General features: G+C 51.8%; 1 protein-coding gene across 1 annotated transcript in view; it reads left to right on the top strand.

Moving 5' to 3' along the window:
* The window catches only part of LOC147879379 (putative ion channel POLLUX-like 2), a gene marked incomplete at its 3' end in the record, with an annotated part of 161,432 nt that overhangs the window by 81,359 nt on the left and 54,102 nt on the right, over window positions 1–25,971 (top strand). The window contains exon 4 of the mRNA XM_087372213.1: window positions 9,070–9,146. Within this exon, the coding sequence (XP_087228339.1) occupies window positions 9,070–9,146 (77 nt within the window). The remainder of the gene's footprint in view (window positions 1–9,069; window positions 9,147–25,971) is intronic.

The raw sequence follows: 25,971 nt of genomic DNA, 5'->3' as shown, positions 1-25,971 counted from the left end.
CGGCCGTCCCTTATAATCGCGAAGAAGGAAACAGAGGTGTCGTCCATCCGACCCGCAACCACCAGTGGGATGCCACGGGGGGTGAACTGTCCCAGCCAACGGTCATCACCAGGCATGAGGATCTGAATCTCGGGTGGGACCAACCAATCGGCTGGAATTGCTCCGTCTATCTCCGTGCATCTCGCCTGAGCTCCACGGGCACCTCCAGCTGCGACTGCTAGATCAGCGGTCTCCAAGTGTCTGTACGTGTCCCTTCAAACTCGAAGGGACCGGGCTGGCCCCCGCATCCAGCCGTCCCACCTGATGTGTGATCTCTCCCCCAACTGAAGGCCCTCGGCATCTCTGACCTGACCGTTCCAGATGAGCGGCTGGCGATCGATCTCCTTCTGATAGGTAGGAGGGGACTGTATGAGACTGAGGCGGAGCCGCCTCCAAACCATAAGGAGGCTACGAACGAGTGGGGAGCGGGGCTGAGTGAGCGGGGCAGAAGTGAAGATCCACCTCAGGGACGGTAGCCACTCTCCACCTCGGCGCGGGACACAAGAACCGACCCCCTGCTGAAGTAACATCTTCCACGTTTGCCCCCCCGGGGTCAAACCGCGGATAACTAACTTGCCCAGCAGGGCCTGACTCTGAAGCTCTGGATCAATGACCCCCAGGCCACCCTCAGCCTACGGAAGAATGACTGTTTGCCAGGCAACCCTAGCTCTGGTATCTCTGAGACTGTCCCCCCCAGACCACAGGAAGTTCCGAACCAACCTCCTAAGTTGTGCCACGCTGGATCTCGAGAAACACCAACAGGAAGCCACATACCAAGCCGTGGCTAGGAGGACCTGGTTGACTACCAGAGCACGACCTGCAAGAGAGAGCTTAGCAGTGCTCCAGAAAGCCAGCTTCCGTCGAATGGAATCTAGAACCGGGAGAAACTGCTGAGCTGGCGTGATATCCAGGCCGACCTGAAAGCCAAGATATCTAGCTGTCTGTCCCCGCGGGATCAACCTGAAACCCAAAAACCTCCCCCACTGTGAGCACGCCCCGGGGTTTGTGAGAAAACCAACTGATTTGTTCCAGTTGATTTTCGCACCGGCTGCCGAACAGAAGACCTCTAGGGCCAGCCTCACCCTCTCCAGCATCATCTCATCATCCTGGACATACAGTGCTGTGTCATCTGCATACTCCGAGTCCAGGAGCTCCGTGTCCTCCCTGATGGGAAGGCGAACACCCCGGATCCCGGTCGACCTCGCCCGAAGGTAGTATGTCATAGCCTCGGCGAAGAAGAGATACAGGTAAGGAGCAAGGGGGCAACCCTGACGCACTGATCTCTCCAAACGAAATCGCTCTCCCATCCTGCCGCCGATGATGACCCTGCTAGAAGCTGTCCTGTATAACGCTGAGATACCCTGAATCCATCCTGCTAGGAAACCTAGTCGCTCCAGAGTACCCTCCAGGAAGGACCAGTCCACTCGATCGTAGGCCTTCTCAAAGTCGAGAAGTAGGATGGCTAAATGTGACCCACTGTGCGGAGCCCACTCCGCCGCCTCTGAGAAGGTGAAGACATTATCCAGGATACTGCGATTCTGGACAAAGTCTGTCTGAGTGTCATGAATGAGGTCTGGAAGTAGAGGCCGAACTCTGGCGCTGATCATCTTGGCAAGGATTTTGTAGGCAGTGGTGAGGAGGGTGATCGGGCGCCACTGACAGATCTCCTGTCGATCTCCTTCCTTCAGGATGAGGCAAATCAATCCCGAGGAGAGGCTCTCTGGCATATATCCGCTGCTGAAAATCCTCTGGAGGGCTGCTAGGAGGGGCTGATGGATCTGATCCCAGAAGGAGGTGAAGAAAGCGCGAGATAGCCCATCCTCGCCAGGGCATTTCTGCCCGTCGATGGCCATCAAGGCCTCCAACATCTCGTCCGTAGTGAATGAACGGTGCCAACAACGTCGCCTGCATGCTGGGCTGCAGGGATGGAATGTGCCTCCACACCTCCTCGCAGGAGCGTCGAGTGCGAGGGGCAAGCTGCTCCTGCTGGAAAAGAGTCCTGTAGAAGTCGGTAGCCAACCCCAAGACCTCACCCGGATCAGTAACGATGTGCCCCTCTGCTGTCCTAAGACTCCGTAGCTGATCACCTGCTGCTCTCTGGCCATATGTCCTGAAGAACTCCCTGCACATCCGGTCGCCCTTCCGAGCCCAGAAAGAGAGAGAGGCGTGATAGGAAAACTCTGAACGGCGCTGGAGAGTCTCCTCAAGAAGGGTTCTGGCTCAAAGGGCCTATATCCGAAGCTCCTCCGAGCCCGGGGCTGCCTGCTGGAGTCGCTGAATGGAAGCGAGGTCCCTACGAAGAGCTCTCTCTCTGCACCACCACTCCTATCGAACCTGAAGGGCTGCGAGCTGGCAAATCTGACTGGACTCCTGCAAAGCCTGCGCCACCGAATCAACCAGATCCACGCACTCGCCCCAATCTCTGTCCCATAGGCTACCGATACTGCTGCGCACGTCCTCCCTAAGGAATATGGAGTCGGGAATCCGGCACGAACGGGGAGGAAGGGACTGAACTGCCGAGTCTAATGATAAGAGCACAGGCGCGTGGTCGGAAAGTGTCGTCTCTGGTACTATACCCGCCTGACCGCCTCTGCTGATGGCCCAATCACTGACATAAAATCTATCCAGTCTCTCCAAGAGTCTGCCTCCTTCCCTGCGGAAGCCCCACGAGAAGTCCAAGCTCTCGTGCCAACGACGGAAGGACGGGTCTCTCCAGCTGTCCCTACCTCCTGTCGCGAAGATAAAGGAGTCCCAAGCGGAGTGCTTTGCTTGAGACATACTTGTAAACTCTGGTCCTCTGCCCTGCTGGTCCTCCAAGGTCTCCAAATTTTTGAAGTCACCTCCAACAATCCAGGAATCCATGTCTAGGAGAATCCCTGTGAGTGTCCTCCAGAAGGTGGCTCTGCATCGGAGGTCTATGGGAGCATAGATGTTGAGGATTCCTATCTTGGAACCCTCCAACTCCAGGCCTACCCAAAGGGCACGGCCTGGGATCAACGTGCCATGACCAAAAACTCCCTGGGCTAATTGCTCGCACACGGAAGTACAGACACCGCCACTCCTACCCTGTGCGCCAATCGAGGGCTCCCAATAAGTGTGAGAGCGTCCAGGGAGAATCTTCCCGCAGCTACGGGAATGAGCCACAGAAAGCTTGTGCTCCTGGAGTAGAAGTATATCCAAGCGACCAATCACTGCTGGCTGAAGTTCCTGTCTCAAAATGAGCTTCCTAGGACCACGGGTGCCAGAAGAATGAAACCCGTTCACATTCCAGGAGACAAGGTGTAGGCTCATGGTGAGGACTGGTAGGCTGCGAACAACTGTCTGCTCGCGGCAGATGTCGATGAAGAAGCTGACATTTCGGAGTGGAGGCGCTGACGCTTATGACAAGGTTTGGAGGGGGAGGCGGGGTCGTCCTGCCCGTTCTTCAACACCTTTAGCAAAGGCAAGAGGCCTTTGGTGCCATGAACAAAAGCTTTCTCGAGCCAAGTCGAGATCTCTGAAGTAGTCATCCCGTAGAAGGCTCGGAGTTTCTGAGGGGTCCAGGCTCTGACATCCTGGGGGAGGGGCCACAACAGAGGGGGACTGAGGATCACAATCAATTTGAAGCGTTTGGCGGCGCAACGCCACCGCAGGCACACGTCACCCTCGGACCACTGAGTCTCGAGAAGCTGTCCACCGGACGGGCCTATCCAGGAGCAAACCTGAGCGTGCGTCTGCTCTCTGAGAGCCTCCTAGACCGAGTCGTCTGTCCAAGTCTCGGTGCCGTCGCTGAGGAATGTGAAAGCAAAGCTAGGGCCATCCCTCGGGGCCAAGGCTGCGATCTTCCCATCCGCTCCTTTGCAGAGCAGGAAGATACTGATGTCGAGACAAGCAGGGAAGGTCCCAAGGTCGGCCACATCCAAGTAGTCCCATGGGCCAGATCTGTAAAAGTCGCGAGGAAGCTCTCTCTCCTGAAGCTGAGGCCCACCGGAGTCTGCAACTGAGGGGCTAGCGGACAGGGAAGACTGCTCCAATGGTGGTGTAGAATCAGGGTGTCCTGCCTGTGGAGGGGAAGGGGGGGTGGGCTGGGGGGCAACTCAGACTCCACGGAGGCGACTAGCGGGGGGGGGAGGAGGAGGGGGAGTGGGGGCTGCCCGCGGCTGAGGAACCATCGGTACAGCTGACACTGTAGGAAAGCTGAGAGAGGCGGGGGGGGGGGATGGGGCTGCACCTGGGACTGGGGCTGAAAAGGAAGAGGAGGAGACTGAAGAGGAAGAGGCGGGGGCTGAAGCTGCGCGTCGGGAGGAGGGGGGTGTGACTGGGGAAGAGGCTGGGACTGAGTGGAAGGGGGCGGGGGAGCGGAAGAGAGGGGGATCTGAGGCTGTGGAGGGCGGGCTACAGTCGAAGAAGAAGCTCTCCCAGGACCCTGGGACGGCTGCCTGTCAGGTCTCTGAGGTGCTGCTACAGGTTGGGTAACCTCTGCCTCGTTGCCTTTTTCAGAAATCTTCTTATTCTTTCCTCTTTTCCTTCTGACCTCAGTCCAACCGCCAGTTAACTCTGGACCGGACTCCGGCTGCCTCTGCTCCTCCTGACGTGGCTGCCCGGAGGGGGGGGGAGGGGGCGGAGGGGGAGGGGGCGGGGGGGGCCGAGAGGAACTGGGGAATCGTGGACAAATAGCAGCCAGGTGCCCAAAGCCGTGACACCTCAGGCACTGGCCTGGCTGTCCTGTGACTACCATGCTCTGGGTGATGCTACCAGCATTTGTCACGATCTCGATCACGGCAAGGAGAGTCGCAGGGTCCGCCACAGCCACACGGGCTCGGGGGACTCCTGCCGTAGTCACCGCGTCGGCGAAAGTGTCATGCATAACCCAGCCAAAGTGGGAGCCCAGGTCCCTGACAATCGGCCGCAGCTCAGCAGCAAGACCTGGAAAAACTAGCGTCACTGGATGGCGAGGTATGCAGAACCGAGCATCAAAATCCGCTGCACTGAATCCACGGTACCAAGGGACTATCATAATGATCTTGCCATCCACAAAAGTGGGGGAACCAGCAATCAGGTTGCTCGCAGCTTTCGCATTGGAGAGTTTGAGCCAGAAGATGCCCCTTCCCATAAGAGCCACCTCCTCAATGTGGCCGTCCTCTAGCATGAGAGTGGTTTGGAGATAGTCCCTGATGGCTGATCTGGAGGGGGAATGTCCAATGACTCTGCCATAGACAGAGGTAAGGGCAAAGTCATTGGCAACCTCCTGAACCCGAGACGATTGTTGCTCTGTCAAGATAACGCGGTAGGCATCTGGAGAGGGAGGGTCCGACTAGGCCTCCGGTTCCGGGCAGGGAGCTGCCATACCGCCAAGAGAACACTGCGAGACCTCCGATGAAGAAGAAGCTGCCACCCAAAAAAAGGGGGGGGGGTAGATGCGGGGGGTGGAGCCTGGGTGTGATGAAGACGGGTGAGGCAAAACGGGGCGATGTGAGTCAGGCGGGGGAAGCGGAGGCGGAGGGCGGGAAGGTTTAAGGATGGAGGGCGGGTGGGGTGAGGAGGCGAGGGCGGGAGACGGCTGGGGTGGGGCAGGACGGGGCGAGAGGGCGGGAGGGGGCGGGGTGGAAGGGCAGGAGGGGCAGGGGGCAGGCGTAGCGAGGGGGCGGGGTGAAGCGGGGAGTGGGGGAGAGCGAAGCGAGGGGGCGGGGGGCAGGCGAAGCAAGGGGGTGGGGGAGGGCGAAGGGAGGGGGCGGGGTGAGGCGGAGAGGCGAGGGGTGATGAGGCGTAGCGAGGGGAGGGGCGGGGTAAGGCGGAGCGGCGCGGGGGGTGAGGGCGGAGAGGCGAGGGGGTGAGGGCGGGTGAGGGGGGGTGAGGGCGCAGCGAGGCGACGGGGTGAGCGGAGGGGCGAGGGGGTGAGGGCGGAGAGGCAAGGGGGGGGTGCAGGCGGCCGAGGCGGGGGTGAGGCGGAGGGCGAGGGGGTGAGGGCGGCCGAGGCAGGGGTGAGCTAGGGGGGTAGAGGCTGCGGGAGGGAGGGAGAGGGCTCGCAGGAGCACAATCATTGGATTTATTCCAATTGATGTACACATGTGCAAAACAAAATAAATCCATGGTTGTCCTAAAAGATGTGAGAGTCTAGAAAGGTGACATCCAAAAAATCAGCAGTGTCATAAGCAAGCTCATTGACCAAGATCTCCTCATTCTAGCTCAAGGGAAGCCTCAGCCCAATAATGTCAGCCTAAGATCTCAAAAAGTTGCTTATGGCTTCAGCCGCAAATAAGTATAAGAAACGGGCAAGAGGACACCCCTGTTAGACTAATATGAAATCTCAAAATCTTTCTCCTCTGACCCCTTCTATAAGCACCTGAATGTGGGCTGATCTATATAGGGGAGAGGCCCCTTTGATCCAAGCATCTCAAAAACCAAAGTAGAGAAGGGTATCCTCTAAGATACCCCAATCTACTTTGTCATATGCTTTGTCAAAATCCAAGAGTAGAAGGCTAAACCCTAGCCACTCTACTATATAGCCCACTTGAAAGCCTCCCAAAATGAAAAAATGTTATAAAAAATGCTTTGACCATCCATAATCTATCATGAATAAGACTCGGGAGAAAAGGCTGCAATCTCAAACTGATAGCTTCTGCCAAGATCTTACGAAAAAGTACCCAAAAAGAGTGATTGGTCCTCCATTGGACAACCAAAGCTCTACACCCTTCCTTCAGGATAAGATGAGTAAGACTCTCCGTAAGTGAATCAAGCATTGCTCCAGAGTCCCAAACACCCTGCAGGGCTTAAGTGACATGGTTCCCAATTATGCCAAAAAAAGAAATGAAAAAAAAAGGGGTCAACCCATTTGAGCCAAGATTTCAGCTGCCACCTTTAACTCTACAGTTGCCCACCTCTACGACACTCTGAACAGCAAATCCAGTGCTGAATATGAGAAAAACAGTCAAAACTAAGGTTTTTGACCTAAGAGTCGAGTTTTGAAATTTCAGGTTGGATACTCAGTATGTTTTGGGACTTTCATGATCAGAGGGATCCTGAGGGTTGCTAGGATACTTTCCTGCAACAAATTTTGAAAATCCCTAAATTTTTTAAAATCCTAATTTCTAATAAAAACCCTAATTTCTAGAATTTAGGGATTTTCTGAATTTTCCAGTCCTTTGGCATAATTGAAACCTATGACATGTAAATTGTTTGGGGATTTTCCAAAATTGATGTAATTTCATTACTATTTGGTACATTCATTTAGGCATTTTGCCTCCTTTGAGCATAATTGCTCAAATTTGAGGCTCTACTCTGATCTTGGTGACTCACATCGTGACATTTTGAGAGTCACCATATGATTGGTCCTTGTAGTTGCTCCCATGGCCGACATCGACATATCATTCGGGGCATTCTCGCCATATTCTTCACGGATATACTTCTTTGGATCGGGATGTGCACTCTTATGTGCAGCAGCTACTTGGGGTCATTTACGGGTTCTCTACCCTTGCTATGCATAAAATGAATGAAATATATTTTTATTTTCTATGATTGGGGTCATTAAAGGTTCTCTACCTTGAGTAGTCCCTCCAAAATGAATGTTTAAGGTGTCAATAAAGGTTCTCAGCCTTGGATAGTCCTCCTAAAATGATGTATTGATTTTATATGTGTCATGTGTGGCTCCATGTCCCTCATTTGTCCCTGGAGCGAGGAGGGGGATGTATTGTGGGAGCCATATATTGGCTTTGATAGGTCTATTTATCAGGCCTGGCATGTGAGTTCCAGGATGTTGGTGCATTGGTCTCCTAGACCTCTGAGTTGGTCATGCATCCATGCATGATGAGCCTCTGAGCCATGCTAGGTGAGCCTCTGAGCCATGCTCACTTGCCTCTGAGTTAGCATGGGAGCAATGTCTAGTTCTAGACCATCATTGCACAGTTCGATGACCATCATCGTCATGTTCTATTCTTGGTTCCATTCCAGTAGTCACCCACCTTTCCTCCATGGGAGGGGGTTAGTTTTGGTTTGTTCTAGTGAGTCCTAGTGTGAGTTTTAGTCTAGTGTGTCCTATGGATGCCTCGTGTCACATTGGGAGTTATCCCATATGCATTGGTACTCATATGTGTGTGTGCGCTCTATATAAGAGGTGTACTTGTCACTTGTCACATCAATCAAGTATCAAGCCTATAAGCTCTTTGGTCTACATGTGAGTACTTTCATTTTGTACATTGCTCTTGCTATTTCATCTCCATTTCATTATGTCTCTCTTTGAGTATCATTATCTCTCTCCCTAGCCTACCCTCTCTCTCTCTCTCTCCCTCTCCACCATGCACCTTCAATAGCACAGTCCTAAATTCTAGATTGGAAAAGGGTGCATCAAATAAGACTCTCATATCTGGTTTCACCAATTTTGGAATAGCTTGCTAAACTATTCGTCTGGCATCATCTCTGGCCTGTGTGTCATGATTTGAAAAAAGAAGGGAGGCATAGAAATCAGAAGCAATGCATAAGATGACATCAAGATGTGAGTGTAAAATCTTATCATAGTCAAGTAGCTGAGAAAAACCTTCTTTACCCTGTCCTAGGCCAATAGTAGTGGTTATTGACTTTTCCTTCTATCTGAAATCCAAAATGACTCGTGCATGAAAGGAATGCTCCGATCCCTGATCCAAACGAACTTGCTGATGAGCCCTTGCTGCAGCAAGGTGCTCTTGAACCCAAGCATCTGCAAGCCACTTTTTCTTTTCTCTTGTTAGGGCTGGTAATTATTGTCCAAGACCAACCTCCCGTCTCTAAGACCAGAGAGGTCTTCTACCACATGTGAAGGAGAAGGCACCCTGCCTTGCATATGAGAAACCCAAATCCATTTGAATAGAGCAAGTCATAAATTATCATATCCTAGTTGGATTTCTCTATGAAGAAGTTCGAAGTGGATTCCTTGAAGTTAAGTTTCTTGATTACTTAATGCATCTAAAATTTTTCCACTTTCATGGTGAGGATGTTTTTTTAAAAGATTTTTTTTAATGTTGAGGATGTTCAACCGAATTCTTTGCATGTAGCTGATTTTTTGAGGTGCTGTTTGAACAGAACAAGTCATAAATTTGAGAAATTATCCTGTCCTAGCTGGAGTTCGATATCAAGAAGTTCGAAGGGGATTCCCTAGTGTAAGATTTCCTTATTACTTAATGCATGTAAATTTTTTTCCACTTTCATGCAAAGGTTATTTTCTTAGAAGTTTTTTTAAAAATGTCGAGGATGCTCAACCCAAACCTGTGCATATACATATTAAATCCTTTCTTGATGGTGAGTATTTTTCCCTTCTTGGATTCAGTGATCTCTAGCATAAGTCTATATTCTAGCTACCAGTCAACCTTGTGTTTCTTTCATGCTGCCAAATCATAAGTTAGCTATTTTGAGATGCTCAAACAATGACCTACAACAATCTTTGCATTACTTTTGTCATACATGCACAATACATACATATATACATATATGTGTGTGCATGCGCGCATGTGTGTGGTGTGTATACATACGTACATATACATATGTATATGCACATACGTATGTATGTGCACACACACATGTGTGCAACGTGTGTGTGTCTTCGTCTTCAGTGAGAGAGAGAGTGTGTGTGTGTGTGTTGGTGTGTGTGTGAAATTCCGTGCTAGCCCTCGTGCTCCCATGCTACAGCTGCTTGTTTCTCCCTCAGTTTGACACCCTCGAGGTTCCTTTTGACGTCCGTTTTCTATCCGTACGCTCTGTCAAAAAATCTGGGGAAATATTTTTTTTTCATACTGTCAAAAATCCGTACGATTTCGTCCGTACAATCAGAAAAATCCATACAGTCCGTACAGTCGGGGAAGTCCGTACAGTTTGCTTGTCAGAAAAAAATTTTACACTCCCTCGAGAGAGCAGTCTGGGATGCCTTCTTGTTCAAGTTCAGTGGTAGAGATGTTTGGTCAGATGATGCATTTCATATTCAATCTCAGTCACTTTTGTTTTCCTGGTCGAACCATAGGGTGCAGATGCCTATCCATGCTCGGATTGACAGATTCTATGTGGGTGACTGGGCTCTTGATAGAGGGGGGACAATTTGCATTGCACCTTGTTGTACTCAAAGTTTATGGCAACCCACCAAGAGTCACACTTGGGTCACGTCATGGTCACCTCAACAACATGCCAAGTTGTTAGACCTTGGTCATACCTAGTCGCAGCGTGTTCACATGTGTTCACATCTTGGACTTGACATGGACATGACTTGACATGGACATGACTTGGACATGACATGACTTAACATGGACATGACTTGGACATGACATGGACTTGACATGGACATGACGGAAGCAATACATGACTGAAGAGTGCCAAACCTCAACCTCGACTCACCATGGTCAAAGTCAATCATAGGGAAGTATTGGCGCAATGGTACGCGGGATACACCTGTTGGTGCACATGGAAAGCAGTCCATCAGTTAAGAGGCATAGGTGGTGCACCAACCCTCTCAACCAACTAGTGTCAGGAGCGCAGGAGAACACATGGAGCACGGGATTCACTGACCCAGGACAGGCTGGAGTGTTGCGGAAGCCATCAAGGACAGAGCGGCCCACAAACGGTGGAATGGCTAAGGATGGCTAAGGGTGCAAGAAGGCAACCAATAGGAAGAAGGTGTGGAGATTGGTAGCGGGGGGTGGAGCAGAGGAGGAGAAGGTGAAGAGGGGGAAAGGGGAAAGGAGAGGGACATTCTGGCGGGGACGAGAGGCGGGAGTGAAGGAGTGAGAGGCTAGAGTTAAGAGCTCGCCTCGTGTGTATCTTCGGGGGGTGTATCAGTCATCTTGCTCTCTAATGAGTTATGCTACTTCCCATCTCTGCTCGCTACTCTAAAATCTCTTTTCGTTGTGTTCTCCTCCCCTCCTCTCCCTTCACTTGGTACAACGGATCTGTGTCATGTGGTTGAAGTTCCTTGCTGTTCATGTCGAGGGATGGCTTTCATGATGTTGTTCCGCTTTGGTCTTCTTCTTGCTCACATCACTTCAGCACTTGTACCGCTTGCACATAGTTGACACCATCTACCACTTGCACATAGTTGACACCATCGACAGCACTCACCTACGTACCAACAGTGACACTTATGGCACGTCTTACTCGCTTCTCGCACCAGTGGCCCTAGGCCTCCGGTAATACTTCCGGAAGTGTTAAGAAACCCCCCCCCTCAGACAGTTTATGGCGATCACGGTGGGACACTGCTGGTGTTGAGTAGCACGAGTGAAGTGGTGATCTAGGGTCCTAGAGAGAGGTCTTATGCCGAGTAGTTCTGAAACATTTGAAGGAGCTAGTGAGAGAACTAGGAGGTACTTGAGGAGAGTGGAGAAAAGACTTCCGGCAGACCAGACTAGGTACAAGAAGCATTACGTGCGACGAAAGTTTGCGAAGTCCTCAACTCGAGCACAAAGTGAGCCCATTGGAGCAGTAGCCAGAGCAAGTAACTTCATCGACACTCTCATTGGCTTGGACCAACAAGAACCCTGGTGGTCAGATCCGGACTCCGGAGAAGAAGAAGTGCAAAGCGGAGAACAGGTGAAAGAAGAGGGTACTAAGGACGAGGACTCCTCAGGGACTCATCAAGGTCAAGGCAGCCCCTCTCCTCCTCCTGCAACGATGTCTTCATCAACCACCTCTTCTACCGGAGTGGTGACTCCATCTGCTCCCGCCTCAACCTCTTGTGGACAAGCTGCTACCTCATCTGTTACGCATAGCTCCGGGCTCCTAGCTAATCCCTCTTCTATATCTATTCCATTGGGGGGTACTTTTGCTCCGGCCATGCCTTTACCTGCCATGATGGTTTCATCTCCCTTTCCATCCACACCGGTGTTGCCTTTTCCATCACCTTCTTCCTTCCCTTCTGCTTACTCATCCATGACTTCAACTCCGTCCCTCTCTTTCCCAAATGCTCTCCCATCCTCTTTCACCCCCACATCTTCCATGTTCTCACCCTTTCCCTCTGCAACACCGAGACCCCCCACTTACGCCCTACCATCTGGGTACACTTCCTCTATGACTACATCAGTAGTGACTTCTCCATTGTGGTCCTCCACAGGAGGGGTTGTCGGGGTGGTCTCCTCCTCGGGAGCACCAACACTCATTACAGCCCCATCGGGACTCCCTCCAACTCTTGCATCCTCACCAACCTCTCGGGTGGGGATGGCCCCCTCTCCAACCTCTCGGGTGGGGACGGCCATTCTCAGTCCTCCAGACAGGGCGAGACTTCTCGAGCTACTCAACAAGGTCCACGTGAAGACTCAAAAGTTCAAAGGCCACCTCCATGAAGATGCGGAAGCTCATGTGAGGAAGTTCCTCACAGCATGTAGAGCTAAAGGTGTGGAGAATGAGCATGCGTTCCTTCACATCTTTCCCTCGTCATTGGAGGATGCTGCGGATGTATGGTACAGTCAATTTCCTCCGGACCACTTCCAGACGTGGACAGACCTAAGGGAGGAATTCTTACGCACTTTCAAGTTGGAAAAATTCGAACACATGATTGTCCAAGAGTTATCCACTGACACCATGAAGCCTGGAGAGAGCATCTCTGAGATGTACACAAGGATGAGGGTCTTGGCGGCAAAGATGTCGGTGCCACCCAATGACGCCGTCATGAAGGGGTGGTTTTTGAAGGCTTTACCCTCCACTATTGCTATAAGGCTGGTTGACAAACTTCCTGAGCATGCCTCACTACAAGAATTTCTGAGGGAAGCGGTGAAGATGGAACGGTCCCAGTTAAGTTTCGCCTCAACACCCGCTCAGACCGTCCAACTTCCGAGAGAAGAGGGCTCACAGGCATGGCAGCAACTCAAAAAGGAATTAGAAGAAATCAAAGAAGGTCTGAAAGACAGAACAAAAGTGGATGGACCGTCACCCTTTGAAGCTCAGATAAGAAGTGGTCTCTGGTGCACGGACTGCAAGGGTTCTGGCCATGGCTACTGGGAATGTCCATCGAAGCGTAAGGTACCCACCCCAACCTCCTTTTGCACATTTTGTGAAATTCACGGACACGATGCCTCCGAGTGCAGGTATCTTAAGGGGTTGAGGAAGCTTCTGCCGGAGTATCCAATTGGGGAGCCACTGGTGGCTACAATCAACAAAGCTGCACCGACCACTTCAGGGCCAGTACCCCTAGCTTCAGCCCCTGTGAAGGCACCTGAACCACCCACCCACCCTATCATTCCACCTCCACTACTTCCTAATCCTCCTAATCCTCCTTTACTCCAAGCTCCTACTCCTAGTGAATTTGGGGCTCCATACTTCTACCCTCCGCCCTACTATGCACAGTATCAACCACCTATGTCAGGGGGTGGATATGGACCCCCTTATGTTCGCGGTCGACGGGGTGGGTTCCGAGGTGGACGTGGAGGCAGAGGTACCAACTTTCGCAGGCCCATCATGTGCTATAGATGTGGCGAGTATGGCCACTACCAAGATGATTGTACACAACCATTTGGGGGACCCTCTTGTACACAGTGCAACACAAATGACCACTACACCAGAGATTGTCCCAATGGCAGAAGGGAATTAACATCGCAAGTCAACATGGTTGATGTAGTAGTGGCGGGGGAGGGTGACAAACCCCATTTGATTGGTGCAGTGTTGGGAGCTGTGACTAGGTCACAAATGAAGGGTGACAGTAGTAAGGATGATTCAACATCAATATCGGAGGCCTCATCACCAACTAACACCAGCTCAGTCACTAGAAGAGCATCCCCACCTCCTTCCTCCAAGGTGGACAGTGGGCACAAGACTACATCGCCCTTGTCCTCTCCTGTAACTGGATTAGAAAGGACCCGAGGGGCCCCACAGCCATCAAGTCCTAGCAATAGCTCTAGAACTACCTCAGCTCCAAGTGAGCAATCTATGCCTTCAAGGTATCAGGAGGTGATCAGGAGTGTCACCAAAGATCTTCAATCTAGTTCTGAAGATGAAGGAGTCACACCTCGGTTTCCTTCCCGCAAGTCCAAAATAGTGAGGTTTGCAACAGAAGTGACAACTTCAGGGCAAAAACGTGAAGAGTCGCAGGCAGGCCCATCCACCTTCCACTCAGGAAGCACAATGAAGCAAGAGAAGGAAAAAGGGGTGAAGCCTAGTAGTGCCAAAGAAAAAGGGAAATGGGTGATGGGAGAGTCACTACAGGAAATATTGACTGAGAATCCAGAGGCACCTCCTCTCCCTCGCGTAAGCTTCGACCCTCGGCCAGAAGCTCGGCGGATGAAGGCACAAAAGATTGCTGCTACTGTCCAGCCCTATTCTTTGATGGATGACTTGATGGATTTTAGGCCCAACATCACCTTACGACAACTCTGTCAATTGTCTCCACATATCAAGCATCAGAGTATTGCATTTGTGAATCGCATGCCAGGAGGGCGCCAAAGGGAATCTGTTCAGGGCGGACCCACACCAGAGACAGTAACAGTTCAAGATGGAGTAACACTAGACAATTGCTCAGCCTATGCTGCCCTCACATGTGAACAAAGTCCCAAGCTCGCAGTGGAGATCAATGGGGTGGAGCTGAAAGATGTTTTCTTGGATGGTGGGGCAGCAGTAAACATCATGCCGAGAGGTACTCTTCAACAACTGGGTTTGAAATTGACAACTGACGTACATTTCCAAGTACGCATGGCGGATCAACGCAAGGTGAAGCCTATGGGGGCTGTAAAAGGTGTTCACATGAAGATTGGGGGAGTTACATTCCTGTCCAATTTTGTTGTACCTAATATGACAGAGGGTGTGCAGACTTATCCTCTACTTCTTGGTAGACCATGGTTACGCTCAGCAAAGACCATTCAAGATTGGTCAAGTGATGAAGTTCGACTACCTTTGGGATCCACATCCTTAGAAATAGACATGGTTACTGGAAGGGCCCGCCACCGACCTGTGGAACTTGGGGAAGAGGATTTTGAAGAAGAAGAAGGGGTGGAAGAGGAGCGATGGGCACTTGGGGATTGGCCCTTACAGGAAGAAGAGTTGGCCTATGTGGAGCACTCACCCTTCCAAGGTGAAACCAATGTAACAGCGGCACGAGATGATGGTGAGAGCTTGACGTACTTGTTGGAACATGCTAGACCAGATGAGGAAGAAGCTGTTATCTTGGATTGGATGGGGGCCCTGGGATCCTTAGCCATCAACATGGTGGAGTTGTGTCCAGAAGAGGATCCTGAAGCCCATTTTGGTACTTCACGGAATGCGCAAGAGGTGAGCCAGGAAGCCTCTTCCCCACCTGGTTTGGCTGATCTCATGTATGAACGGATGCCTTTTGGCCTTCTTAATAATCCCCACATGTATCAGCGAATGATGTCCACAAGTACCAGACCAAGTGGTGGGGAGGCCACCAGGGTGACTCAAAGACAAGACCATGAAGCAGCAATGGAAGCAATGGATGCACACGACATGGATGCCTCACACCAAGAAAATGACCATGGGGTCACAACAGAGGAGGAAGAGGATCCTATGCAAGAAGATGATGAGCGAGAGGAGCATAATGATGGACCTGAAGAGAACACTTATGAATCTATGGAAGAAGAAGATGACCACATAGATCATAGGCTGGCTGAGCACAATGATGGTACTGGAGAATACACTCATGGATCTGCAGAAGAAGAGGATGATCACCTACTTACTGATGTCACTCAAAGGCAGGAGGTACCGGAAATGACTCTGGGAAGGGTTATTGAATCCATTATGCAATTCGACCAACCTAGGAGGGGTCAAGAGGCCGGACAATTTGAAGGAGCCGTCCACATTCACACTGGAGTTTGGAACTTCAGACCTTCAAGGCAAGCCCACAGCATACAGGGAGAAGAAGATGTCGCGGACCTTGTTCTACTTGACTTATATATGTCAGAAGCTGACTCCCCAACGACACAGGAGGTTCATGACACTACATACGAGGTGGTTGGACTACCATATAGAGGAATGCTCAAGCAAGCACAAAAAGGAAAGAAGAGAATGGGCCCAACTGTTGCCTCTACATTTCAACCATTTCCAGAACACACCCAACCGTCCTATCCGAGCTCTTGGATGGAAGAAGTAGTGGGGAATTTTTCTCTAGATGATTCTCCTGCGCACCCAGCAGTGGGAGTAGAAGAACCCAACAACTCCGCATCAGAGAGCATACCTCAGGTTGACCATGCCAGGGATTGGAGGTATCTGAACATAGGGACAGAAGACCAACCGCGACATCTTAAGGTAGCCAGTTGGGTCTGGGAACATGACTATCTCCTTGCTGCATTGTCTGATTTTTTTCAAGAGTATGGTGATGTCTTTGCCTGGTCATATAAGGATTTAAAGGGAGTACCCACTGAGTTCATGGAACATCGCATCGATCTATATCCGGAAGCAGAGCCGGTGATCAGGGGACCATATCGCATGAATCCTAACTATGGCAAGGCTGTCCATGCTGATATTCAAAAGATGGAGCAAGCAGGGTTGATCTACCCTGTTGACTACTCCGAATGGCTTAGTGGCATCGTAGTGGTACCCAAAAGAGAGACTGGAAAACTCCGAGTTTGTGTCGACTATAGGAGTTTGAATACCGCCACACGTCGGGATAGGTTTCCTCTCCCCTTCACTGACAGGGTGCTAGAAACCGTAGCTGGTCATGCTCTCTACTCCTTCATGGATGGATACAGTGGGTATAACCAGGTTCGGGTGCGAGAGCAAGATCAGTTAAAGACTACCTTCGTCACCCAATGGGGAACTTATGCTTACCGGATGATGCCTTTTGGTCTATGCAATGCACCGGCCACGTTTCAACGTCTTGTCACCAAACTCTTCCAAGAGAACATCGGAAAGTTCCTTGAGGTATTCTTGGATGACTTCTCTGTGTTCAATGGTAAGAATGCTTCTCACCTCGAACCTGCTATTCAGACTGATCACATGAGTAAGTTGAGGTGGGTTTTTGATAAGTGCAGAGAAGCTAGGTTGTGCTTGAATCCGGACAAATGCTTCTTCCTCGCCTTGCGAGGGGTCCTCCTTGGCCACATCGTCTCAGCTAAGGGAATGACCACGGACCCAGCAAAGGTGGAAGTGATATTGACCTTGCCTATTCCTCGCACACCCAGAGAAGTCAAGTCTTTTTTGGGACATGTGGGTTATTATAGAAGATTCATCAGGTCCTATGCCGACATAGCGGTGGCGTTGACGGAACTCCTTCGGCAGGAGCAGTCTTTCAACTGGTCGGCACCTCAACAACTGGCGTTTGACAACCTCAAGGATCGTCTAGTAAAGGCACCCATCTTGCGGCAACCTCAATGGGATGTCATTTTTCATGTGCATGTAGATGCAAGTGGGCTGGCCATTGGGGCGATATTGGCCCAACCAGATGAAGAGCACAAACTCGACCTACCTGTGTACTTTGCAAGCAGACAACTCAATGGAGCAGAAAGAAACTATAGCACCACTGAACGCGAAGGCTTGGGCATGGTCTATGCCATGACAAAGTATCGGCACTATCTCTTGGGCAGTAAGTTTATCATCATTACTGATCATCAAGCTCTCAAGTACTTACTGAACAAACCAACGCTTGGGGGGAGAGTGAGTAGGTGGATTCTTCTATTTCAAGAGTTTGACTTTGACATCCTAGTGAGAGCAGGCCGATTACATCAACCAGTAGACCACTTGTCAAGGATCTCTTCAGGTGAAGCAGCCATAGGAGTTGATGATGACCTTCCAGATGCGGGCCTCTTCCGTGTCGATGCCACAGTACCAAAAGATGACTGCCTGTTTGCTGTGGATAGCTTTCCCCCATGGTATGCAAACATTGTACAATTGTTGTCTACAGGGGAGTTCTCCAAAGGGTTAACTCCAGCACAAAAGCGGAGGCAGATTCTTCAGGCTGCTCCTTTCAAACTGATCGCGGGTCAGCTGTACAAGTTGGGGAAGGACCACATTTTGAGGAGGTGTGTGCTCCCTCATGAAACACAAGACATCCTTCAGGAGGCTCACTCAGGAATGGGGGGAGGTCATATGGCACCAGAGGCCACTGCTAGAAAGATAATGCGCTCTGGGTTGTGGTGGCCAAAGCTATTCCAAGACTGCTATGCTTATGTGCGCCGCTGTGACTCATGTCAAAGAGGGGGACCGAAGCCTACCCGACGGGAGTACCTTCCCCTTCAGCCATCCAGCCCTGTACCCCCCTTCTATAGATGGGGATTGGATTTTGTTGGACCCATCTCTCCTGCAACTCGAAGAGGGAACAAGTATGCTCTGATTGCTACTGATTATGGCACTAAAATGGGTGGAGGCTAAGGCCGCGAAGACCTGCACTACTCAAGTTGTGGCCTCATTCTTGTATGATCAAATCATTTCTAGGTTTGGATGTCCTGTGGAATTGATGAGTGACAGAGGTACCCACTTTCTCAATGACGTCATCGCTGACCTCATCACCCAACTGCAAATTGTTCACAAGACCTCTAGTTCATACTACCCTCGAGCCAATGGTTTGGCCGAGAGCTCCAATCGGACCATGTCTCATATTGTGGCTCGGTTATGCCTTCATTCCTTGGCAGATTGGGATATTCTACTACCAGCTGCTCTTTTTGCTTACAGAACCGCATACAAGGCTAGCACTGGATATTCACCCTTCCAGCTAGTTTACGGCTTGGAGGCGGTTATGCCCTATGAGTTCCACATGAAGACCACTAGGGTCATGGCAGAGATGGATGATGACTTGGAGGCATGCACACTTGAGAGATTATGGGATCTTGAAGCCTTGGATGAACATCGTCGTGAAGCGATCCTGGCTCAGGAAGTCTGGCAAAGAAGGCAGAAGGCATGGCATGACAGAAATCTCAGGAAGAGGGAATTCCAAGTTGGCAGCTTAGTCTTGTTATATTCCAGTAAGTTCCTGAAACATAAACCCAAATTTGTCAGTGGTTGGACAGGGCCCTTCTTTATCACAAGGATTATTCCCAGTGGAGGGGTTTATTTGGCCACCTTGGAGGGCAAGAAGTTACCAGCACCTGTAAATGGCTCACGGGTAAAGAAGTATCATCCACATTGACTCTCTCTTTGGATAAGGATTTCCATTCCTATTAGTTGAATTTCTATTTATTCACCCCTGTTCACTCCTATGTCAACTCCCCATGTTCACCTCTCTGTCACCCATGTTCACTCCTAGGTCACCACTGTTCACCTCTAGGTCACCCCTGTTCACTCCTATGTCAACTCCCCATGTTCACCTCTCTGTCACCCATCTTCACTCCTAGGTCACCCCTGTTCACCTCCAGGTCACCCCTGTTCACTCCTCTGTCAACTCCCCATGTTCACCTCTCTGTCACCCATGTTCACTCCTAGGTCACCCATGTTCACCTCTAGGTCACCCCTGTTCACTCCTATGCCAATTCCCCATGTTCACCTCTCTGTCACCCATGTTCACCTCCAGGTCACCCCTGTTCACCTCTAGGTCACCCCTGTTCACTCCTATGTCAATTCCCCATGTTCACCTCTCTGTCACCCATGTTCACCTCCAGGTCACCCCTGTTCACCTCTAGGTCACCCCTGTTCACTCCTATGCCAATTCCCCATGTTCACCTCTCTGTCACCCCTGTTCACTTCCAGGTCGCCCTTGTTCACCTCTAGGTCACCCCTGTTCACTCCTATGTCAATTCCCCATGTTCACCTCTCTGTCACCCATGTTCACCTCCAGGTCACCCCTGTTCACCTCTAGGTCACCCCTGTTCACTCCTATGCCAATTCCCCATGTTCACCTCTCTGTCACCCCTGTTCACTTCCAGGTCGCCCTTGTTCACCTCTAGGTCACCCCTGTTCACCTCTAGGTCACCCCTGTTCACTCCTATGTCAACCCCCCATGTTCACCTCTCTGTCACCCATGTTCACTCCTAGGTCACCCCTGTTCACCTCCAGGTCACCCCTGTTCACTCCTATGTCAATTCCCCATGTTCACCTCTCTGTCACCCATGTTCACTTCCAGGTCACCCCTGTTCACCTCTAGGTCACCCCTGTTCACTCCTATGTCAACTCCCCATGTTCACCTCTCTGTCACCCATGTTCACTCCTAGGTCACCCCTGTTCACCTCCAGGTCACCCCTGTTCACTCCTATGTCAATTCCCCATGTTCACCTCTCTGTCACCCATGTTCACCTCCAGGTCACCCCTGTTCACCTCTAGGTCACCCCTGTTCACTCCTATGTCAATTCCCCATGTTCACCTCTCTGTCACCCCTGTTCACCTCTAGGTCACCCCTGTTCACCTCTAGGTCACCCCTGTTCACTCCTATGTCAACCCCCCATGTTCACCTCTCTGACACCCATGTTCACTCCTAGGTCACCCCTGTTCACCTCCAGGTCACCCCTGTTCACTCCTATGTCAATTCCCCATGTTCACCTCTCTGTCACCCATGTTCACTTCCAGGTCACCCCTGTTCACCTCTAGGTCACCCCTGTTCACTCCTATGTCAACTCCCCATGTTCACCTCTCTGTCACCCATGTTCACTCCTAGGTCACCCCTGTTCACCTCCAGGTCACCCCTGTTCACTCCTATGTCAATTCCCCATGTTCACCTCTCTGTCACCCATGTTCACTCCTAGGTCACCCCTGTTCACCTCCAGGTCACCCCTGTTCACTCCTATGTCAATTCCCCATGTTCACCTCTCTGTCACCCATGTTCACCTCCAGGTCACCCCTGTTCACCTCTAGGTCACCCCTGTTCACTCCTATGTCAATTCCCCATGTTCACCTCTCTGTCACCCCTGTTCACCTCTAGGTCACCCCTGTTCACCTCTAGGTCACCCCTGTTCACTCCTATGTCAACCCCCCATGTTCACCTCTCTGTCACCCATGTTCACTCCTAGGTCACCCCTGTTCACCTCCAGGTCACCCCGGTTCACTCCTATGTCAATTCCCCATGTTCACCTCTCTGTCACCCATGTTCACTTCCAGGTCACCCCTGTTCACCTCTAGGTCACCCCTGTTCACTCCTATGTCAACTCCCCATGTTCACCTCTCTGTCACCCATGTTCACTCCTAGGTCACCCCTGTTCACCTCCAGGTCACCCCTGTTCACTCCTATGTCAATTCCCCATGTTCACCTCTCTGTCACCCATGTTCACTCCTAGGTCACCCCTGTTCACCTCCAGGTCACCCCTGTTCACTCCTATGTCAACTCCCCATGTTCACCTCCTAGGTCACCCATGTTCACTCCTAGGTCACCCCTGTTCACTCCTAGGTCACCCCTGTTCACCTCCAGGTCACCCCTGTTCACTCCTATGTCAATTCCCCATGTTCACCTCTCTGTCACCCATCTTCACTCCTAGGTCACCCCTGTTCACCTCCAGGTCACCCCTGTTCACTCCTATGTCAATTCCCCATGTTCACCTCTCTGTCACCCATGTTCACTTCCAGGTCACCCCTGTTCACCTCTAGGTCACCCCTGTTCACTCCTATGTCAACTCCCCATGTTCACCTCTCTGTCACCCATGTTCACTCCTAGGTCACCCCTGTTCACCTCCAGGTCACCCCTGTTCACTCCTATGTCAATTCCCCATGTTCACCTCTCTGTCACCCATGTTCACCTCCAGGTCACCCCTGTTCACCTCTAGGTCACCCCTGTTCACTCCTATGTCAATTCCCCATGTTCACCTCTCTGTCACCCATGTTCACCTCAGGTCACCCCTGTTCACCTCTAGGTCACCCCTGTTCACTCCTATGTCAATTCCCCATGTTCACCTCTCTGTCACCCATGTTCACTCCTATGTCACCCCTGTTCACCTCCAGGTCACCCCTGTTCACTCCTATGTCAATTCCCATGTTCCCCTCTCTGTCACCCATGTTCACTCCTAGGTCACCCCTGTTCACCTCTCTGTCACCCATGTTCACTCTTAGGTCACCCCTTGTTCACCCTTGGTTCATCCCTCCTTCAGCTTCATTCAGCCTCATTCACCTCTATAACACCCTGATCCAATATCCTATACAAGAGAGAGAGTAAAATTCAAACTCCAATTTTCCCACCGTGTTCATTCAAATATTTCCTCTTGCCCACACCGCTTTTTCTCTCACCTACCCCCTCCCACCAAGGCTATATTTAGCCACCAAATTCAGCGTCTGTCCTTTATCTCCCAATTCCAACCAGTGCTAAATTTAGCATCTGGCTAAGCTCTCCCAATTCCAACCAGTGCTATATTTAGCATCTGGCTAAACTCTCCTAATTCCAACCACTGCTATATTTAGCATCTGGCTAAACCCAGCGTGGATCCTTGGGATCAGCTCATCCACCTCCTCCACCGCATCTTGCAGCCCACTCATGCTAATTTTGGCTTACTTTTCTAAAGTTGGATCTCTTCGTTATATATTTATGGCTGTTTCTCCCCCCCTCCAGACAACGAAATCATACACAGCCTCCCCTCCCTCCTCCTCCTGCAGCCTACGAAATCATACGCAGCCTCCTCTCCCTCCTTCTCCTGCCGCCTCCCTCCTTCTCCTGCAGCCTCCTCCTTCTCTGCAGCCTCCCTCCAACGCTTCTCCTGCAGCCTCCCTCCTTCCCCCTCCATCGCATATCTCCTCCAGCATCGTCCCTCCTGCTGCAGCCTCCCTCCAGCGCAGTCTCCTGCAGCCTCCCTCCAACGCTTCTCCTGCAGCCTCCCTCCTTCCCCCTCCATCGCACATCTCCTACAGCATCGACCCTCTGCTGCAGCCTCCTCCTTCTCTGCAGCCTCCCTCCAGCGCAGTCTCCTGCAGCCTCCCTCCAACGCTTCTCCTGCAGCCTCCCTCCTTCCCCCTCCATCGCACATCTCCTACAGCATCGACCCTCTGCTGCAGCCCCCTCCTTCTCTGCAGCCTCCCTCCAGCGCAGTCTCCTGCAGCCTCCCTCCAACGCTTCTCCTGCAGCCTCCCTCCTTCCCCCTCCATCGCACATCTCCTACAGCATCGACCCTCTGCTGCAGCCTCCTCCTTCTCTGCAGCCTCCCTCCAGCGCAGTCTCCTGCCGCCTCCCTCCAACGCTTCTCCTGCAGCCTCCCTCCTTCCCCCTCCATCGCATATCTCCTCCAGCATCGTCCCTCCTGCTGCAGCCTCCCTCCTTCTCCTGCAGCCTCCCTCCAACGCTTTCTCCTGCAGCCTCCCTCCTTCTCCCTCCATCGCATATTTCCTGCAGTCTCCTGCAGCCTCCCTCCTTCTCCCTCCCTCGCATATTTCCTTCTCCCTCCCTCGCATATTTCCTGCAGACTATCATCCTCCCTCCTCCTTCCTCCAGCGCAGTCTGCAGCCTCCCCTCCAACACCTTCTCCTGCACCCCTCCTTCTCCTGCAGGCTCTCCCTCCATCGCCACCCTACAACTCTCCCTCCATCGCCACCTTACAGCTCTCCCTCCATCGCCATCTTGCAAAACCCTGCAGCCTTCCCTCCAACACCTTCTCTGCAGCCCTACCTTCATCGCAATTCTCCTTCCCCCTTCTTGTTATCACCTGGCCAGCTCCCCTTCTCACTAGCACCTCGCCAGCTTCCTCTCTAGACCTCCTCATCGACTCCCCTTCTCGATTATCATCTGGCCAGCTTCCTTCTTGCCTCGTCATTCACGCCCCTTCCTTTCCTGCTTCCTTTCTAACTTTCGTGCTTCTCCATCAGCTTCCCTTCTCATCACCATCACCTCCCCCTCTTGTCACCACCTACCCCACTCTCTCGTTCTATCTCAGTGGGCTTGCCAACGCCTCGACAATAGCCCCCCTACCTCGTCACCAGCTCCCCTTCCCTTCCTGCTTCAAGCCCTCGTCAGCAGCTCCCCTACCTCGTCACCAGCTCCCCTTCCCTTCCTGCTTCAAGCCCTCGTCAGCAGCTCCCCTACCTCGTCACCAGCTCCCCTTCCCTTCCGGCTTCCTTTCTTGCCTTGTCATCACTCACCTTCCTGCTTCGTCATCAGCTTCGTCTCCTGCTTCGTCATTAGCTTACACTTTACCTCTTGTTCTTCTTCATGCTCGAAAAGAAGTCTAAGTATAAGCCGAGGTTGCCCAGAGATAAGCTCTTCATTCCTTTCTATACCCCCATGACGTCTCAGGCAAACTCTGCAGTGCACATGACCTCACCCCTGCCTACAGCCTCAGCAGGGCTGACTACATCAGCTCGGCCGACTTCATCAGCAGAGCCACTTCCATCAGCAAGGCCAACTTCATCGGTAGGGCCGACTTCATTAGCAGGACCGACTTCATCAGCGATACATTCCCATCTTGGTCCGGAGATCACTATCATCTCGGATGGTGAGCCACCGCAATCAAGACAGCAGCGGGGGGTTCTTTTCCACTCCCAGAGCTCCAGTGCCTCCTCTTCTGACCATGGGGGCTCAGATTACACCCCCTCTGCACGGAGACCACATTCAGAAGGGTCGGGTGGGCCAACGGAGATACAGAGCCCTTCGGTAACCACCCCTCCCCTCTCCCACGTTCGGGTTATGTTTAAACCTCTTCTGGATCCGAACCTCAAACTATCCTCCGTATTGTCATCTTCCGAGATCCAGACCCTCAGTCTAACTGAGTTCGACAAGGTCATCTTCCCTCCGGTGGATGTGGAACTGTGTACAGGATTCATCAGATCTTACGACTATGTCACAGACACTTTTGAGTTCATGGGCTCCAGGCAGCTTCTCACACCCAATTTGGTCTCACAGTACATGGGGCTCCCTGCTCTCCCTATTCAGCCTCCTTCCGACGATTCACCACATCTCCTGTCATTCCTTTCACAGTGCAAACCCAACAGGAGGGGATATGATTGCAAAAAGGTTTTGGAAGGTGGAAGCAGAGAAGCAGTGATCACACGCTACTTCTTCACTCGCTTCTATTCAGCACCCGGGCATTACTACATCACGAAAGGTATCCGTCCTGCTCCTAATGCTCTCTTCACCATCACTCAGTATGATTTTGCATCTCTCTTTTATTCAACATTCCGGGCCACTGTTCGAAATCGCACACGCCGAAGCACACACACATGTACTTGTGGACCTCACCTCACCTACCTCTTGCACCAGTGGCGGGCTGCAACGCCTGCACTTTTTCCTCCACCTTCACATACTTCATCCTCTCCTCACCGCCCACCCTCCGCTCCTATGATCCCCCACTTGAGATCATCTCCACTGGCCCTTCGTGCGGCCCCAGCATCCTCGGCCTCTGCTGCACCAGTCTCTGTCCTCTCTTCCTCTCCAGTCCCCATTCCCACTCTTGCTCCACCCACATCTGTAGCACGGGTTTCTGAGCCATTCCCTCTTGGGCCAGCCTCTGGAGCTTTGCCATCAGTTGCTCATGCAGGAGTCGCCTCTCCATCCATCCCCTTCGAGGCAGATTGTGATTTCCCTGATGATGTTCTTCCGGTCACTCCCCTGCCCTCCTCAGGTCTCACCCACCATGGCAGAACATTACCACTTACCTCACCCGCAGTCATGACCATTTCCCCTCCAATCATCTCATCAGGGTCAGTAGGGTGCAAAGATATGCACATTAATCCCCCAACTCAGGGGGATACCTCCACAGAAGGTACGGCAGCAGGCACCGTTACGGCAGCTGGCACCTCTGCCCTGGAATCTCTTGATGGAGAGGCATCAGAACGACACAGGTTATTGAACCTGAATCTTACTTTGGGAGCCACTGGTGATGCGAAGACCCCACCCCGGGTGTCTCGACGACTGACCCCTGAACCAAGTATGGAGGCTGCTGAACAGGACTTACTGGAAACTCGACCTGGCGAGGTTATTTTTGCTGGGGGTAAGATACCTTTTCCAGCGGATTGTCCTCCACTTCCTCAAAATGATATGTTGGATACCTACTTCGCAACCTCCTCGGGAGATCTATTCACCCATGAGGCCCAGATAGAGGAACAGAGCCAGGAACACAAACGGCTGTTGTATGCATTAAAGCGGAAGCGGTCTTCTGTTTGCATGGAGGAGGAGGACTTGGACCAAATTTTCACACTTCCCTTGCAAGAGACAATCGCTTCCAACAAGAAGGTATC

This window comes from Dipteris shenzhenensis, unplaced genomic scaffold (genome assembly GCF_047967505.1).
Source record: "Dipteris shenzhenensis isolate YYH24624 ecotype China unplaced genomic scaffold, Dip_SZ_1.0 scaf0029, whole genome shotgun sequence".
NCBI classification, from domain to species: Eukaryota; Viridiplantae; Streptophyta; class Polypodiopsida; order Gleicheniales; family Dipteridaceae; genus Dipteris; species Dipteris shenzhenensis.
Note: the sequence above shows the minus strand (reverse complement) of the source record. Positions and strands in the feature narration are given on the sequence as shown.